Raw genomic sequence first — 16,495 nt, forward strand, 5'->3', positions numbered from 1 at the left:
ATTTCCAAAAATCATATTTGACCCCTTAATAAGAGTAAACTTAGGCTATTCATAATATAAAACAAAATACATAACCCAAGTCTTCGCACGCGTTTTGATTCAAAAACCTAACTGGCTAAACACACGCCTAGAAATTTCTAAATAAACTATTCACCTAGTTGTACCCGATTAAAAATACATTCATAATAGAATATTTCACAACAATGACACCCAAATAATATTTCCTAATGCACAAGTTTAATATTTTCGACAAACTCCTACAGCCCCATAAAAATTATTAGCACTACCTAATAACTCAAACAACATCCACGTACTGCCTAAAACTGGAAGGAATATTGATACACCAACTCCGTTTAACTTGAAACCGCATGCTATAAAAATAAACAGTCAAATGGCACACTTTAAACTACCACAAAAAATTTTTTAACGAAAATAAATACTAAACTACACACTTAAATAAATTAAACACCTAGTTTTGAAAATATTTTGAAAATAATGACATCAAAACATTTAAAGTATCAATTCAAGTATGACCAACATATAAAATCCATTAACTTACAGACTTTGAGACGAGACTTCTCGAATTTCTTGCAACCGGAAGTAGGCACAACCCAACCAGAACCATGCTTTGATACCAACTGAACGACCTACTAATTACTTAAAATTAATTATTGAATAAAATACGGATTTTCAAAAAATTTTAAAAAAATTTGGCATGACCTATATATTTATATAACGACTCACCTGTCACAGACAACCAATTTAAAATGCTAAAAACGACAATAAATAAACTAGATCGAGAAAAATAACCGAAAACCTGAGAAAAAGGTTTGACACTACAAACACCCAAAAAATTTAACATTTCGATATATACGTGACCACAAACCATTATACAAATATTACCTTTACGTTTACATCAGTTAAATTAACAAAATAAAGACTTTAAATCATTAAAATTGAACTACTTTTGCGGAAGACTGTCATAGGTCAAAGGGATGTGTCATGCCCGCATTGCAGTCCACTCGATAGTCCTGCCCCTCGATCTTTACAATAATCTAACCTGCACCAAGTAGATGTAGTGAGCCTAGGGGCCCAACAAGAATATGGGAGAAATAACGAGTACAATATACATACATGCACACGCAAGATTAAAAATAACTTGTACTAAAAATACTTTGTGCCCTTACCCTTTAAACAAAAATAGACTTCTAAAAAGAAAAAGAACATGAATATAACATATGCATGCCTAAGTCTAACATAATCAATGTAACTGCATAAACTGTACTGAAACATAGTCATATAAATTTTGAACTTAGATCCTTGGATTGTGACTCTGTACTTTCGATCTCGATCATGGCTGCAGTATATTATGTCGCAAGGAAGTCAGGATATCTCCCAACTCGTCTTGACCTATAGGTGGTAAGAGAAACCAGGATTTCTCTCAGCTCGTCCGAACCCATAAAATTGTTAAGGAAAGCCAAGACGTCTCCCATCTCGTCCAGACACATACTTTCATATAGTCACAACCATCTCACTTTGTTCATAAAAATATTTTCTTTCATTATTGATTCGGGGACTTAGCATGCATGTGTAGATGTAATGTACTCATAAATATTTACTCAATAATCATGCAAAAGACTCAAATATAGATGACCGGGATGGTGATTTAGGGAACGCACCAAGGGTAGGAATCCCATAAACTTAAAACTATGTATAGAAGTCATCCTTGTTGAATCAATGGAATCCAAATATCTCCACAATGGTATGATATTGTCCACTTTGGGCACAAGCCCTCATGGTTTTGATTTTGGGAACCCACCCAAAAGTCCTCATACCAATAGAGATATCATTCCATATATTAATCCATGATCTTTCCTTTAATTTTCCAATGTGGGACTTTGGTTGACCATTCCTAAGAATCCTCCCCTCAAACGAAGTCCCACCAGGCCTCCCCTCAATCCGTCCCTCCAATCGAGCCTACTCACCTTCAATGCATTGCAGCACATGCCTTACATGAATTACCGATAGCGTCCCTCGAGAGCTTTTTCACGGATCATAATCGGGGTCTTCAAACTTCTTATTCTTGAGTCTTCGAGGATTCCACCCACATTGGCTCGATCAGACCATGACTCTGTTCCCACAGACGGCGCCATTTGTTGAATCAATGGAATCCGGATATCTTCACAATGGTATGATATTGTCCACTTTGGTCACAGGCCCTCATGGTTTTGATTTTGGGAACCCACCTAAATGGCCTCATACCAATGGAGATATCATTCCATATATTAATCCATGATCTTTCCTTTAATTTTCCAATGTGGGACTTTGGTTGACCATTCCTAACAATCCTCGATGCACCCCTCTTTGCTTAACCAAGCTATAAACTTAGACTTCCGGACAGCAAGCTTACAATACCAAAAGTTCTGCACCCCTTTAACCAAATTCCTAGAACTCGACCAAAACTTAACCAAATTAACTCCCGCTTTCACCGACATAATCCCGACATCTAAGGCTAATTCCAGCCCCGATCCCATAACCAAATTCTGACTTTAACCCAACCTTAGCCACAAGATTCCGGACAGCTCAAACACTTCCAAAAATTCTGCTCAAGCCTTGCTTTTTACCCTCAACCAAAAACTTAGCTATGTTACTCCAAAGTTCCAAGCCACTAAACTAGGGTCAAGACCAATACTTAGGTTCATCTCCAACACCTAAAACCCGCCTATAACCTGCTTAAACTCAGCTCCAAAATGGCAGCCCCTACACACAAACAAAACCGAGCCCAAGCATTCCCCACATTCGAAGAACCTCAACTCCAATCCTACAAGCTAACATCTCCCTTCCTAAGCACTACCATGTGAGCTACATTCTCACCTATGGTAGTTCTTAACTCACCATCCAAGCAACACAAAAGCACACCACCGATCGAACCAAGCATGCTAGAAATTCTGAAACTTTTCGAAAAAAAAAACTTGGCACCATTGCAATCACCATTTAAATTTCATAACTAATTTCAATCCAAAACCATAACCATAATAAGATCATTTCTCAACACAAAATCACAATGACCGAAAACTTCAAAAATAAGCAAGGCACGACACTGAAATTTTGAAAATAAAAGATGAAATGTATACCACCATTCAATCACACGACATAAATAATCTACAAGGTGAGAAAGAATCCATATTCTTGCCTAAGCTATGAAAAATCAAAATGAGAGACTCAAACAAGCTTAAAAAAATCGATCCAATGAGCTGCAACAAGCTGGAATCGAGCTCAAAAGAAAAGGAACTAGCTCGACCAGCTTTCCATGGAGGAGCTTCGCCGGAAAAGAAGAGCTGCTGGCGGCGGGAAAGCTTGAAGAAGATGGAGGAGCCGATGGTGGTGCAAGGCATGAGAGATGGAGAGAAAATTGATAAGTTCATAATATTTATATTTTTAGTATCATATTTATCAGGTTTTTATCTTTTGCATATGTTAATTGGTACGTTTTTGTCGTGTTTTGTAGTTGGATGAAGTTTGATGATCTTGGAAAAAATGTGGGCTAAAAAGTTGAATTCTATCACATTTAGAGTTGCCAAGAGAAATTTTGAGAAATTGAGCAAATTAAAAGAGGTGCTGAAGCAAGGCGTGAGCGCGCTGTGTTACTACGCTATTACTGTTTGGTGGGAATTGAAGATTTCAGAATTTGAGAAAAAAATACCATATTTTAGGAATTCTAAATATGGTATTTAATTTATGGAAGAATTTTGATGAGAAGATTTTTTTTTGGATAAATATTGTTGGAGATTTGTTTTTTATTTAAACAATTATTAAGATTAGATAATCTTATCTTTTTCCTAGATTTTATTTTTTTCTTTTCTCTTAGGCTTTTTAGACGTTAGTTTAGGGAATTAGAGAATTCCAGATTTCTGCTTTTGCATCTGAACGTTCTGCACGGTCAGGCAGAGAATATTTTCCTTCTTCTTTTCCTCTTCATAATTTTTAGTTTTAATCTTTTATATTTCTAGAGAATTATGAAGCTTCTTGGCTAAGTTTTTAGTTCTAATTCAAGGGATTTTTTCTTGTATTTCAATTTATCACTTTGAGGTTTTGAGATTAAATTGATATTCTTGTTTGTTTCGAGTATTTGTTGATTTATGATTTATTTCATGAAGTTGTGGGTCGATTAATCTGACAAATTAATTTGATTTATGATTTTTTATTGCTAACCATGAGTTCAGTGATCCGTAATTGTCATGAATAATTGGTATTTGAGTAGCAATATATTAGGTATGTTGTGCTATCATGGCATGTTTAATCTAAATAAATCAACGAAACTAGATTTAACAGTTGTAGCTATCTCGATTGTTAGATTTTAAAATTAACTATTTTTACAAATCGAAAAGCTATTTTTAATCAATATGGAACGCCATCGTGCCCAGTTGGTTATTGATAAGTTTTGACTAGATTCTGGGTTTGGTCAATTAAAATAGGAGAACACAAAAATCTTAGTGGCTATCCCTATGATTTTAAGGTTAATTGCTAGAAACTGTATGAATAAATTATTTGTTAGCCGATGACCAGTGATATAATTGAAATACAGAAACCCCTTGAATCAGAGTTTGTTTAATTATTGAATTTCATATTTATTTGATTGTTCATCTCATTTATTTAATTCTTGCTTATTTTTATTTTTATTTCTACTACATACCAAAAACCCCCCATTTAGTTACATTTACTTGAAAGAAATAAATATCCATTTCCTGTGGATTTGATCCTGCTCACCATTAAACTCATTTTGTTAAAGAGTAGGTACCTTAGATTTGTTGGCTGACGACAGGCCTATCAAATTTTGGCGCCGCTGCCGGGGAACGGTGCTTATAATTATTTCTTTCGAGTTATTGATATTTAATTATTTTTTTATACCTCTTTCTTCTCGTACAGGTGAATTAGAATATATTCCAAAAATCGAGAAGACAGCTAAGAGGTTGAGAAAATAAACGAGGCTACGACGTAACCAAGCATCAATTCCATCTCCTGGTTTGAACGCAGAATTGAACTCGAGTGAATCTGAAAGGGAATCTGACCCCTATTTTGAAACTGAAGAAAGTGAGCAAGAAGAAACAATGGCAGAACCAGCACGAAGAACTCTCAGGGAGTTTGCAATCCTAATGTTACTCAACAACCATTATCCATTCAATTTCCTACTACTTAAGCCAATTTTGAATTAAAATCTTGTTTGATTCACTTGTTGCCAACTTTTTGTGGTCTTGCAGGTGAAGACCAGCATAAGCATTTGAAGGAGTTCCACATTGTTTGCACAACTATGAAACCTCAAGGGATTATAGAGGAACAAATTTCACTGCGAGCTTTTCCATTCTCTCTGGCTGACAAGGCTAAGGATTGACTCTACTATTTGCCCTCTGAAACTATAACAACTTGGAATGACATGAAGCAGCAATTTTTGGAAAAGTTATTTCCAACTTCGAGAGCAGAAAACATTAGGAAGGACATTTGTGGGATCTGGCAGTTACAGGGAGAGACTTTGTATGAGTACTGGGAGAGATTCAAGAAACTGTGTGCGAGTTGTCCGCAACATCAAATTTCTGAACAACTTTTAGTTCAGTATTTTTATGAAGTACTCTCAGTTTTTTATAAGAACATGGTTGATGCTGCAAGTGGAGGAGCATTAGTGAACAAAAAACCTCAAGAAGCAAGTGATCTTATTGCCAACATGGCAGCCAATGCTCAGCAGTTTGGAACAAGGAAAGACAACGCTCCGCGACATGTTAAAGAGGTAAGTGTTAGTCTCATTGATCAAAAATTAGATTCTTTAACATCTCTTTTGGAAAAATTGGTTGTAGGACAAGCACAATAGATCAAATCTTGTGGTATATGTTTGGTTGTTGGACATTCGACGGATATGTGTCCAACATTACAAGAAGATCCAACGCAGCAAGCCAATGCAATTGGCGGTTTTCTTGGACAACCACAACGTCGATATGACCCATATTCCAATACCTACAATTCGGGATGGAGAGATCACCCGAATTTCAGCTACAAAAATCAAGGAGGTCAACAAAGATTTCCACAACAGAATTACAACAAACAACCGGCACCTGCAAAATCCTTTGACTCAGGTATGTCTCTAGATGAAATTGTTAAGGCCCTTGCAACTAACACTAAAAAATTCCAACAGGAAACGAGAGCCACCATTCAGAATCTAGGAAATCAGATAAGCCAGTTAGTTACTGCAGTCAACAATTTGGAGGCTCAAAATTCTGGAAAACTACCATCACAAACGGTAGTAAATCCAAGAGAAAATGCAAGTGCAATGGTGTTGAGAAGTGGAAAGAAGATCGAAATTGAGTCTACCTCCCCTATGACGACTAATGAAGGAAAGGACATGGACAAGGAGGCTGAAAACACATCCGAGGAGCAAACAAACGTAAAACCCACATCCCTTTCATCTGATATATCTAATGTGGTTCTTCCTCATTTTCCTTCTAGGTTGGAAAAATCCAAGAAGATTGACTATGAGAATGAAGTGTTGGAGACGTTTAGGAAGGTGGAAATCAATATACCCTTGATAGATGAAATCAAGAAAATCCCAAGATATGCTAAATTTTTGAAGGATTTGTGCACCAACAAGAGGAGGCTGAGAGGTGATGAGAAAGTAAGTGTGGGAGAAAATGTATCGGCTGTAATAAAAAATTCATTACCAAATAAGTGCAAGGATCCAGTTATGTTTACTATGCCTTGTGTTATTGGGAATTTGAAGATTGAGCGTGCCATGTTAGATTTAGGTGAATCCATAAATGTCATGCCATATTCAATTTATTGTGCTCTAAATCTGGGTCCTTTGAAAGAAACTAGAGTGGTGATTCAATTGGCGGATCGTTCTAATGCTTACCCGGAATGGGTTGTTGAAGATGTCTTGGTGCAGGTTAAGGAATTGATATTTCCCGCCGATTTCTATATCTTGCGAATGGAAGAGAATTCCATGTCGAATTCACCTCTAATTCTGTTGGGAAGGCCATTCATGAAGACAACTAGGACAAAGATTGATGTTGATGATGGTACCCTCTCCGTCGAATTTGACGGAGAGATTGTAAAATTCAATATTTTTGATGCCATGAAGTACCCAAGTGAAAATCATTCTATATGCTCAATTGATGTTGTTGATTCAATTGTGCGGGAAGTTTTTGAGGAAGAATGTGAGACTGAAAATTTTCAAATGTATGCACAATTGAATGTGGATGAAGAATTAGCTGAAGCTTATGGAATTTCAGAACAAGAAATTGATCAAACAAGGGTAACAAATTTTAAAGTTGAAATTCCATTCTCTCATAAAAAATTGCTACCTTCTGCTTTGCAGGCACCCAAACTAGAGTTGAAGAGTTTGCCAGATCATTTGAAGTATATATACTTGGATATGAAGAGACTTTACCGGTGATCATATCAAAGAAATTGACGGAGGATCGGGAAGAGAGATTGGTCACAGTACTCAAGGAGCACAAAACTGCAATCGGGTGGACTTTAGCTGATATCAAAGGCATAAGTTCGTCGATTTGCATGCATAGGATTCTTTTGGAGGATGATGCCAAACCGGTAAGAGAGTTCCAAAGAAAACTGAATCAAGTAATGAATGAAGTGGTAATGAAAGAAATCATCAAGCTCTTAGATGAAGTCAAAATCTATCCCATCTCGGATAGCAAATGGGTGAGCCCGATCCATGTTGTTCCAAACAAAATAGGCATCATGTTGGTAAGAAATCAAATGATGAGTTGGTACCAACGAGGGTACAAAATGGATGGCGAATGGTCATTGATTTTCGAAGGCTCAACTTAGCCACCAGAAAAGATCACTTTCCCTTACCTTTTACTGATCAAACATTGGAAAGGCTAGCCGAAAAAACTTATTTTTGTTTTCTTGATGGATTTTCAGGTTACTACCAGATATTCATTGCTCAGGAAGATCAGGAGAAAACAACTTTCACGTGCCCTTTTGGAACATTTGCTTACAGACGCATGTCATTTGGACTCTGCAATGCTCCAGGTACGTTCCAAAGATTTGCAAGCTAAGTATTTTTTCTGAATATATTGAGAATTGCATTGAAGTATTCATGGATGATTTCACTGTTTATGGGAACTCATTTGAGGATTTCTTGGATCATTTGTCCAAGATTTTGAGAAGATGCATGGAAACCAACTTGGTTTTGAATTATGAAAAATGTCACTTCATGGTGACTGAAGGTATTGTGTTGGGTCATGTTGTTTCGTCCAGGGGCATAGAGGTTGATAAGGCAAAAATTGATTTAATCACAAACTTACCTTTCCCCATTAATGTTAAGGAAGTTTGAGCTTTTCTTGGGCATGCACGTTTTTATCGCAGGTTTATTAAGGATTTTTCAAAGATCGCTTTGACAATGTCCAAGTTATTGCAAAAGGACGTGCTTTTCGAGTTTGGAGAGCAATGCAAGGAGGCTTTTGACAAACTCAAGAAAATGTTGACTACTGCACCTATAATCCAGCCTCATGACTGGACCTTGCCTTTTGAAATCATGTGTGATGCAAGTAACTATGTTGTGGGAGTTGTTTTAGGCCAAATGATTGATAAGAAGAGTCATGTCATGTATTATGCATCAAAGACGTTGGACCCTGCACAGTGCAACTACACAACTACCGAAAAGAGGCTTTTAGCAATTTTTTTTGCTTTAGATAAATTTAGATCATATTTAATTGGCTCTAAAGTATTTGTGTATTCTGATCATGCAGCTCTGAAGTATCTATTGGCAAAAAAGGAGTGAAAACCGAGACTTATAAGGTGGATACTCCTGCTCCAAGAGTTTGACTTTGAAATCAAAGATCGGAAGGGAACCGAGAATCCAGTAGCCGATCACTTGAGCAGATTGGTAAAGAAAGAGGAATACATGCCTATTTCTGAATTGTTTCCTGATGAACAGTTATTCCAAGTTAAAGGTATGGTTCCTTGGTATGCGGATATAGTAAACTATTTGGTTAGTGGAATTTTTCACTCTTCCCTTAGTAAATCCCGTAAAAATAATATTCTATGTGAGGAAAAGTATTATGTGTGGGAGGAACCTAATTTATGGAAGTTTGTGCTGATAAAGTCATTAGGAGATGTGTGCCTGAAAATGAGTACAAGTCGGTTTTGGTTTTCTATCATAATTATTCTTGTGGTTGTCATTTTGGACCAAAAAGAACTGCTAGAAAAATTTTGGATAGTGGGAAACTCTGTTTAAAGATGCTTATCTGTTTTGTAAAAACTGTAAAAAAAATGCCAAATAACGGGTTCTTTATCTCATAGAAATCAAATGCCCCAAACTCCCATCCTTGTTTGTGAAATTTTTTTTATCTGGGGTATAGATTTCATGGGTCTGTTTCCTTCATCATGTGGTTATATCTATATACTTTTGGCGGTTGACTATGTATCGAAGTAGGTGGAAGCAAAACCCACCAGTACTAACGATTCACAGGTTGTTGTAGGTTTCCTCAAGTTTAACATTTTCAGCAGGTTTGGAATACCTAGAGCGCTAATCAGCAACCAAGGAACTCATTTTTACAATAGAACTGTTGAGGCTTTACTGAAAAAATATGGAGTGTATCACAGGGTAGCCACCGCTTACCATCCGCAAACGAATGGTCAAGCAGAAGTTTCCAATAGGGAGATCAAATAGATTCTTGCAAAAACGGTAAATCCAGGGAGGAAAGATTGGAGTATTCGTCTGGATGATGCACTTTAGGCTTACCGAACCGCATACAAAACTCCTATTGGAATGTTTCCTTGCAGATTAGTGTTTGGGAAGGCGTGTCATCTGCCCGTTGAGATTGAGCATAAAGCATATTGGGCTGTGAAATGCTGTAATATGAATTTGGATGAGGCAGGAGAGACTATGAAGCTGCACCTGCAAGAGTTAGAGGAACTATGTTTGGAGGCTTATGAGAACTCAAGGATTTATAAAGAGAAAACAAAGTTGTTTCATGATAACTCTATCTTGAGAAAGCAGTTTACTGTTGGCCAAAAAGTACTGCTTTTTAATTCTCGGTTGAAATTCATGCCAAATAAGCTTCGTTCTCAATGGATTGGTCCATTTGTTGTTACTCATTTGTTCCCTTATGGTGCAGTAGAAATTAAAATTTTGGATACAAAGATAATTTTCAAAGTGAATGGACATCGACTGAAGGTGTTCTGTGAAGATGAAAGTGTGTCGTACATGGAGATCGAGTTAGCAAATACTGATTATTCCACAACTTGAGGGGATTGGTAACGTTGATCATAACGACGCTAAAAAATTGCGCTTTTGGGAGGCAACCCAATGTTTTTTTTTATTATTATTAGTATTTTTTTGTTTATGCTTGCTTTTGAAAAAAAAAATCAAAAAATATTTTTTTACAAGGAGTGCCTACGCCCTATGAAAAATTATTTTTTGTACAAAAAAAATCAATTTTTCTTCTTTAAAACTTTAAAAATTTCAGAGAATAGTTTTATACAAGGCGTGCCCAAATTCATTTTCTGTTTTGAAAAAAAAATCGAATTTGCTTAAGTTTTGTTTAAATTAATAATTATAATTATCATAATAATAATACTTAAGATACAAGGGTTTATTGCCTAAAATTTTTCTTTCTTATTTCTCTACAAGGCCGCCCCTCCCGTCTCGTTCTCTCTTTCATCTCCAAGTCACCCGCTAATCACCGTCATCTTCACATCGTTGCCTCAATCCTTCGCACCCGCTGCTGTTCTGCTCTCTCTCACCTCGCACCAACAGCCCCCTTGTCATCATCAATCACCGATCACCACCATCTCTCCACCACCATTCACTCCATTCAACACGAACGCCGCTGCTCGTCCCTCATCACCACGTTCCACTGCTTGCCATCCTCTTTGTCGACGGTCGCTGCTTACCAACACACTAGTCACCACCAAGCAGTTTACATCCGCATCGCCGCGCAATACCCGCACCTGCAATGCCCCAAGTCGTCGTCTTTCTTCCTTGCACCATCACCGACCATCATCATCACTCTCATCTTAGAACATCACCATCGCCCGCTGCCTCTTCATCTTTTTCACCTCTCCGGCCGCCGTCTGCGTACACCACCATCTTACTCACAACACCGCTGCCTCTGCTCTCCAGAAGACCGCCGTTGTTGCGTCCCCTATTCACCCCCCACCCTTATCATCATCATGATCGGCAATCTCCATCATCTCCAGCCGTTGTTTACGGTCGCAGTCAGCTCCTTCATCTTCTTTAGCCGCATCACTCCGCCAATAATAAAATTGGTGATATCTCTCCCCTTTTTGTTTGCTCATTAATTGATTGCTGGTGTGTTACTGTGATTGGGATTAATTTTTGCGAGATACTTTGTTGAAAATATATTTTGGGTATCATGGGTCGAGAGAAGTGTTGAAATTAATTCCCTGTAAGTATATTCATCATCCCACCTTGGAGACTTTAGATATTAAGCATAAAGTGTTGAAATTAATTCATAACATTGGGTGGAGGACTTATTTTTTGTTTCATGTCCTGCATATATCGAGCTGCTGCGAGAGTTTTATACCACTTTTGAATTTGTCAAACCTGATAATTTCACACTCTCAAGCCCAGGAGTATTTCGTTTTCGTTTGATGGGGTGCACTTTCAAATTATCAATCACTGAATTTAATCTGACCTTTGGTTTTATCACTGAAGAATTTGCTAAAACTGATGATTATTTGACTAGTGCTTGTGACTATGATGAAAAATTTAGTCCCATTCTTGTTTATCGAGCTACATCTAACCAAAAGGATTATGACCCATGTAAGTCCAAGGACTCGTATCTTTATGATCCAGCTTGGAAATACATTCATAGGTTCTTGGCTTTTAATTTTTCGGGTCGAAAAGATTCTGCAGGTATGCTAACAAAATCTGAACTTTTTTCCTTTGGTTCTTGGAAGGCCAGAAAAAAGTTAATTTGGGTTATTGGTTGGTTTCACAATTTGCTAGTGTAGTAACAAATAAACGTCGTTAGATTCTTGGTTCCTTGATTACTGCACTAGCTGTCAATGCCAAATTTCTTGATTTGAATGATAATAATTTGCATGTGGCTTGTCCTATGTATCCTTTGGATTTGCGTTGTTTAGAGAGTATGGGACTCATAAAACAAGTGCAGGGAGTTTTTTCGTTTTGTCCACCAGGTCCAACTACAGCGAAGTCCAGCCAGACCAATTTTGATCCTGATATCTCACCCGAGCCACTGGACATTCGTCCACCATCACTGATTTCTACACCACCATCCGATTCTCGACCGTCTACCAGGCGCTTCATCAAGGAAATTTCTGATATCCGGCAGCAATTGATAATAATGAAGAAAAATCAACTGGAATTTTATCGACACATGGGTTTTGATCCGCCGTTTCCCCCACCCCAGCAATAGATAGCACTTTTGTCGATACTTAAACCTATCAATGGAGTCCTCTAACTTTCTTACGCTTTTCATGTTTTTATTTGAGCATTTATTTATGTCATTGAGGACAATGCCATATTTAGGTGTGAGAGAGTTTAAGTTGTTTGTGTCATTCTTATAGGTGGTTAATTATTGCTATTTTTCATTATTTTAATTATATTTTGTGATTTTTTTGTCCAAGAGGTATTTAGTTCATGATTATTGTTTCTCTCTTCTGAATCCTGGATACTTCCGATACTGGTCCTTTGAAAAAAAAATTGTATTCTCTTTGCTGAATTGTGGGTAGTTGCTCTTGATAATTTGTTGAAAGGACAAATGTATGGGTCTAACACATAGCCATCTTCTGTGGTGAGATTTGAGCCAATGAGTAGTCACTATATCATACTCTGTTTTCTTGATTGTGTGTTTGTCATGCATTGTTGATTTTTCTAAAACTTGCATTGTTATACATGTTCTCATTAACCTCTTTTGGTGGATTGAATGCATTGTTCAAAAATTAAGGGCCCTAGGTTAAAACCATTTTTTTCACATGCCCCTGCTTTGAGCCTACCTTTATGCATATACCCTTAGTGAGCCAATTTTGAGTATGATCTTTTTCTTTGAAAAATACCCACACTACAAGCCATGAATATCCTTTCTTTATTGATTATCCATTTTTGAACCTTGAATTGAAAAATCATGTAAAATTTTCACATAGGACACTATTTGAAGCAAAAGCTGTGAAAAAGTGTGGAGACTTAGTTATTAATGCTCCGAGTCTTATAATTGTCATTTCTACATTTCAAATTCCCAAAAAAAAAACAAAAAAATGAAAAAAAAAGGAGAAAACACGGGAAAGAAAAAAAAGAGTCAAAAAGAAAAGAGAAGAGAATGAAAGAAGAAAAAAAATGAAGAGTGGTGAATGATTTTTTTTTTTTGGATGTTAAGATTTTAATGGACTGCAGATGAATAATTGGGTGGATTGGTGTTTGTGAAATGTTTTATATTATTATTTCAATTTTATTAGTCATTTTATCCTTTTATCCTACCTTACCCTCAGCCCCGTTACAACCATCTTTATGCCCTTTGATCATGCATTTCAATTCATTTATTTGGTGGGAAATGCGTGATATATTTGCAAGCTTATGGTTAAAAATCTTCTATGTTTTGACATGAGCATTTTATATATATATATATATATATATATATATATATATATATATATATATATATATATATATATATATATACACCAAAAACATTCCGTTACAACCATCTTTATGCCCTTTGATCATGCATTTCAATTCATTTATTTGGTGGGAAATGAGTGATATATTTGCAAGCTTATGGTTAAAAATCTTCTATGTTTTGACATGAGCATTATATATATATATATATATATATATATATATATATATATACACCAAAAACATTTTTTGTTGAGTGCAATGAGTGAATCCCGTGAGTAGTTGTTGGACCTTATGCATTTTAATTTCAATACAATTGATTGAGTTGATTGTCTATGATGTTGGTGTGAGAATTTCTTATTTTGGCTTGTTTTGATGCATGAGATGCATGAATATTTGTTTGGGATTGGTTGAGAAAGAGAAAGAAGGATGATGAGTTGGGATGATGGATTGAACTATTATATACTTGAGGACAAACATGGTTTAGGTGTGGGAGATTTTGATAAGTTCATAATATTTATATTTTTAGTATCATATTTCTCGGGTTTTTATCTTTTGCAAATGTTAATTGGTGCGTTTTTGTCGTGTTTTGTAGTTGGATGAAGTTTGATGATCTTGGCAAAAATTTGGGCTAAAAAGTTGAATTCTATCACATTTGGAGTTGCCAAGAGAAATTTTGAGAAATTGAGCAAATTAAAAGAGGTGCTGAAGCAATGCGTGAGCGCGCTGTGTTACTACCCTATTACTGTCTGGTGGGAATTGAAGATTTCAGAATTTGAGAAAAAAAATACCATTTTTTAGGAATTCTAAATATGGTATTTAATTTATGGAAGAATTTTGAAGAGAAGATTTTCTTTTGGATAAATATTGTTGAAGATTTGTTTTTTATTTAAACAATTATAGATAATCTTATCTTTTACCTATATTTTATTTTTTCCTTTTCTCTTAGGCTTTTTAGACGTTAGTTTAGGGAATTAGAGAATTCCAGATTTCTGCTTTTGCATCTGAACGTTCTGCACGGTCAGGCAGAGAATATTTTTCTTCTTCTTTTCCTCTTCATAGTTTTTTGGTTTAATCTTTTATATTTCTAGAGAATTATGAAGCCAACTATGCTTGGCTAAGTTTTTAGTTTTGATTCAAGAGATATTTTCCTTTATTTCAATTTATCACTGTGAAGTTTTGAGATTAAATTAATGTTCTTGTTTGTTTCGAGTATTTTTTGATTTATGATTTATTTCATGAAAGTTGTGGGTCGATTAATCTGAAAAATTAAATTGATTTACGATTTTTTATTGCTAACCATGAGTTCAGTGATCCATAATTGTCATGAATAATTGGTATTTGAGTAGCAATAGATTTGGTATGTTGTGCTATCATGGCATGTTTAATCTAAATAAATCAACAGAACTAGATTTAACAGTTGCAGCTATCCCGATTGTTAGATTTTAGGATTAACTGTTTTCACAAATCGAAAAGCTATTTTTAATCAATATGGAACGCTATCGTGCCCAGTTGGTTATTGATAAGTTTTGACTGACTGCTAAGTTTGGTCAATTAATATAGGAGAACACAAAAATCTTAGTGGCTATCCCTATGATTTTAAAGTTAATTGTTAGAAACTGCATGAATAAATTATTTGTTAGCCGATGACCAGTGATATAATTGAAATACAGAAACCCATTGAATCAGAGTTTGTTTAATTATTGAATTTCATATCTATTTGATTGTTCATCTCATTTATTTAATTCTTGCTTATTTTTATTTTTATTTTTACTACATACCAAAAACCCCCCTTTTATTTACATTTACTTGAAAGAAATAAATATCCGTTCCCTGTGGATTCGACCATGCTCACCATTAAACTCATTTTGTTAAGGAGTAGGTATTTTAGATTTGTTGGCTGACGACAGGCCTATCAAAAATCGTGGGTGTGTGTGTGTGAAATGAGTGAGATTTGAGTGTAAATTTTAGGGGCTAGGGTTATGTATTAAGTTTGAGTGTGTATGTGTGTGTAAGTATAGATGTAAGTATATAAATGTGAGTGTGTGAGTGTAATGGAAAAGTGTTACACACTTTTAAAAAGTGTTACTCCAACTTAGCAACTAGGACTATAATTTAAATTGCACTAGATAAAACACAAGTTTGAAAATTTTAATTTAAAAATATTAAATTGGATTTTACTAGTACGAAAATTAAAAATGCTAATTTTCGCAAAAGTTTAAAAATAAGCTCTAGTGCGCGGGAAAAATGGATTTTGAGGCAACTAATTCTTTAAAGAATTTTAAACACTAACTTAGAATTAGAAATCAACACTTTAAATATTTTGATGTCACAACGATAAATAAAATTTTTAAACAATAAAAAGAGCGATTAAAAATAATTTTAAACGAAATAGACAAACGTTTAAAAGCAATTTAAATAAATACCCAAGCGGAAATAAAACCGTTAAAATAATTTGGACAATTAAAAATGATTTAAATAAATAAGGTAGACATTTAAAATAATTTAAAGTAACCGCAAAACTTATTCTATTTAAAATAAATAAATTGGACACTCAAAAATATTTAAACAAATAAGCTAAACAGTTAAAATTATTTAAAAGAATAAAGTAAACAATTAAAATCATTTAAATATGCAAGCTTAAACCTTTAAAATATTAAAGAAACTAAGTTGTACAATAAAAATCATTTTGACAAATAAACTTAAACAATTAAAAACATTGATTAAATAATTAGTACAATAAAAATCATTTGAATAAATAATAAAATATTATATTAACCCACAATTCACATAAAAAATTTAAATCAATTAAACCTAAGAATAATAATCCTAATATTTATTAAATTTAATGCATGGAATTTAATAAATTGGATTTTAGGCGTC

At 35.1% G+C, this 16,495-nt stretch overlaps 2 protein-coding genes across 2 annotated transcripts; both read left to right on the forward strand.

Moving 5' to 3' along the window:
• The first annotated feature begins 5,431 nt into the window (after positions 1 to 5,431).
• LOC140878793 (uncharacterized) lies at positions 5,432 to 8,344 on the forward strand. Its single transcript, XM_073282412.1, has 5 exons — positions 5,432 to 5,779; positions 5,847 to 6,122; positions 6,182 to 7,382; positions 7,930 to 8,040; positions 8,103 to 8,344. The coding sequence occupies exons 1-5, from the start codon at positions 5,432 to 5,434 to the stop codon at positions 8,342 to 8,344; spliced, it is 2,178 nt and encodes a 725-aa protein (XP_073138513.1).
• Positions 8,345 to 8,410: 66 nt separating this feature from the next.
• On the forward strand, positions 8,411 to 10,261 carry LOC140878794 (uncharacterized). The gene is made up of 5 exons (XM_073282413.1): positions 8,411 to 8,649; positions 8,760 to 8,829; positions 8,948 to 9,001; positions 9,446 to 9,519; positions 9,796 to 10,261. The coding sequence occupies exons 1-5, from the start codon at positions 8,411 to 8,413 to the stop codon at positions 10,259 to 10,261; spliced, it is 903 nt and encodes a 300-aa protein (XP_073138514.1).
• Positions 10,262 to 16,495: the final 6,234 nt, after the last annotated feature.

Source organism: Henckelia pumila, chromosome 2 (assembly GCF_033568475.1).
Source record: "Henckelia pumila isolate YLH828 chromosome 2, ASM3356847v2, whole genome shotgun sequence".
Lineage (NCBI taxonomy): Eukaryota > Viridiplantae > Streptophyta > Magnoliopsida > Lamiales > Gesneriaceae > Henckelia > Henckelia pumila.

Coding starts and splice junctions, on each gene's coding strand:
- LOC140878793 (XM_073282412.1), top strand. CDS start 5,432: ATGAAGCAGCAATTTTTGGAAAAGTTATTTCCAACTTCGAGAGCAGAA. Junction 7,383..7,929: donor ACCCAAACTAGAGTTGAAGA/GTTTGCCAGATC, acceptor ATGGATTTTCAG/GTTACTACCAGATATTCATT. Junction 8,041..8,102: donor TGGACTCTGCAATGCTCCAG/GTACGTTCCAAA, acceptor ATTGCATTGAAG/TATTCATGGATGATTTCACT.
- LOC140878794 (XM_073282413.1), top strand. CDS start 8,411: ATGTCCAAGTTATTGCAAAAGGACGTGCTTTTCGAGTTTGGAGAGCAA. Junction 9,002..9,445: donor CGGATATAGTAAACTATTTG/GTTAGTGGAATT, acceptor GTATCGAAGTAG/GTGGAAGCAAAACCCACCAG. Junction 9,520..9,795: donor AAGTTTAACATTTTCAGCAG/GTTTGGAATACC, acceptor GTTTCCTTGCAG/ATTAGTGTTTGGGAAGGCGT.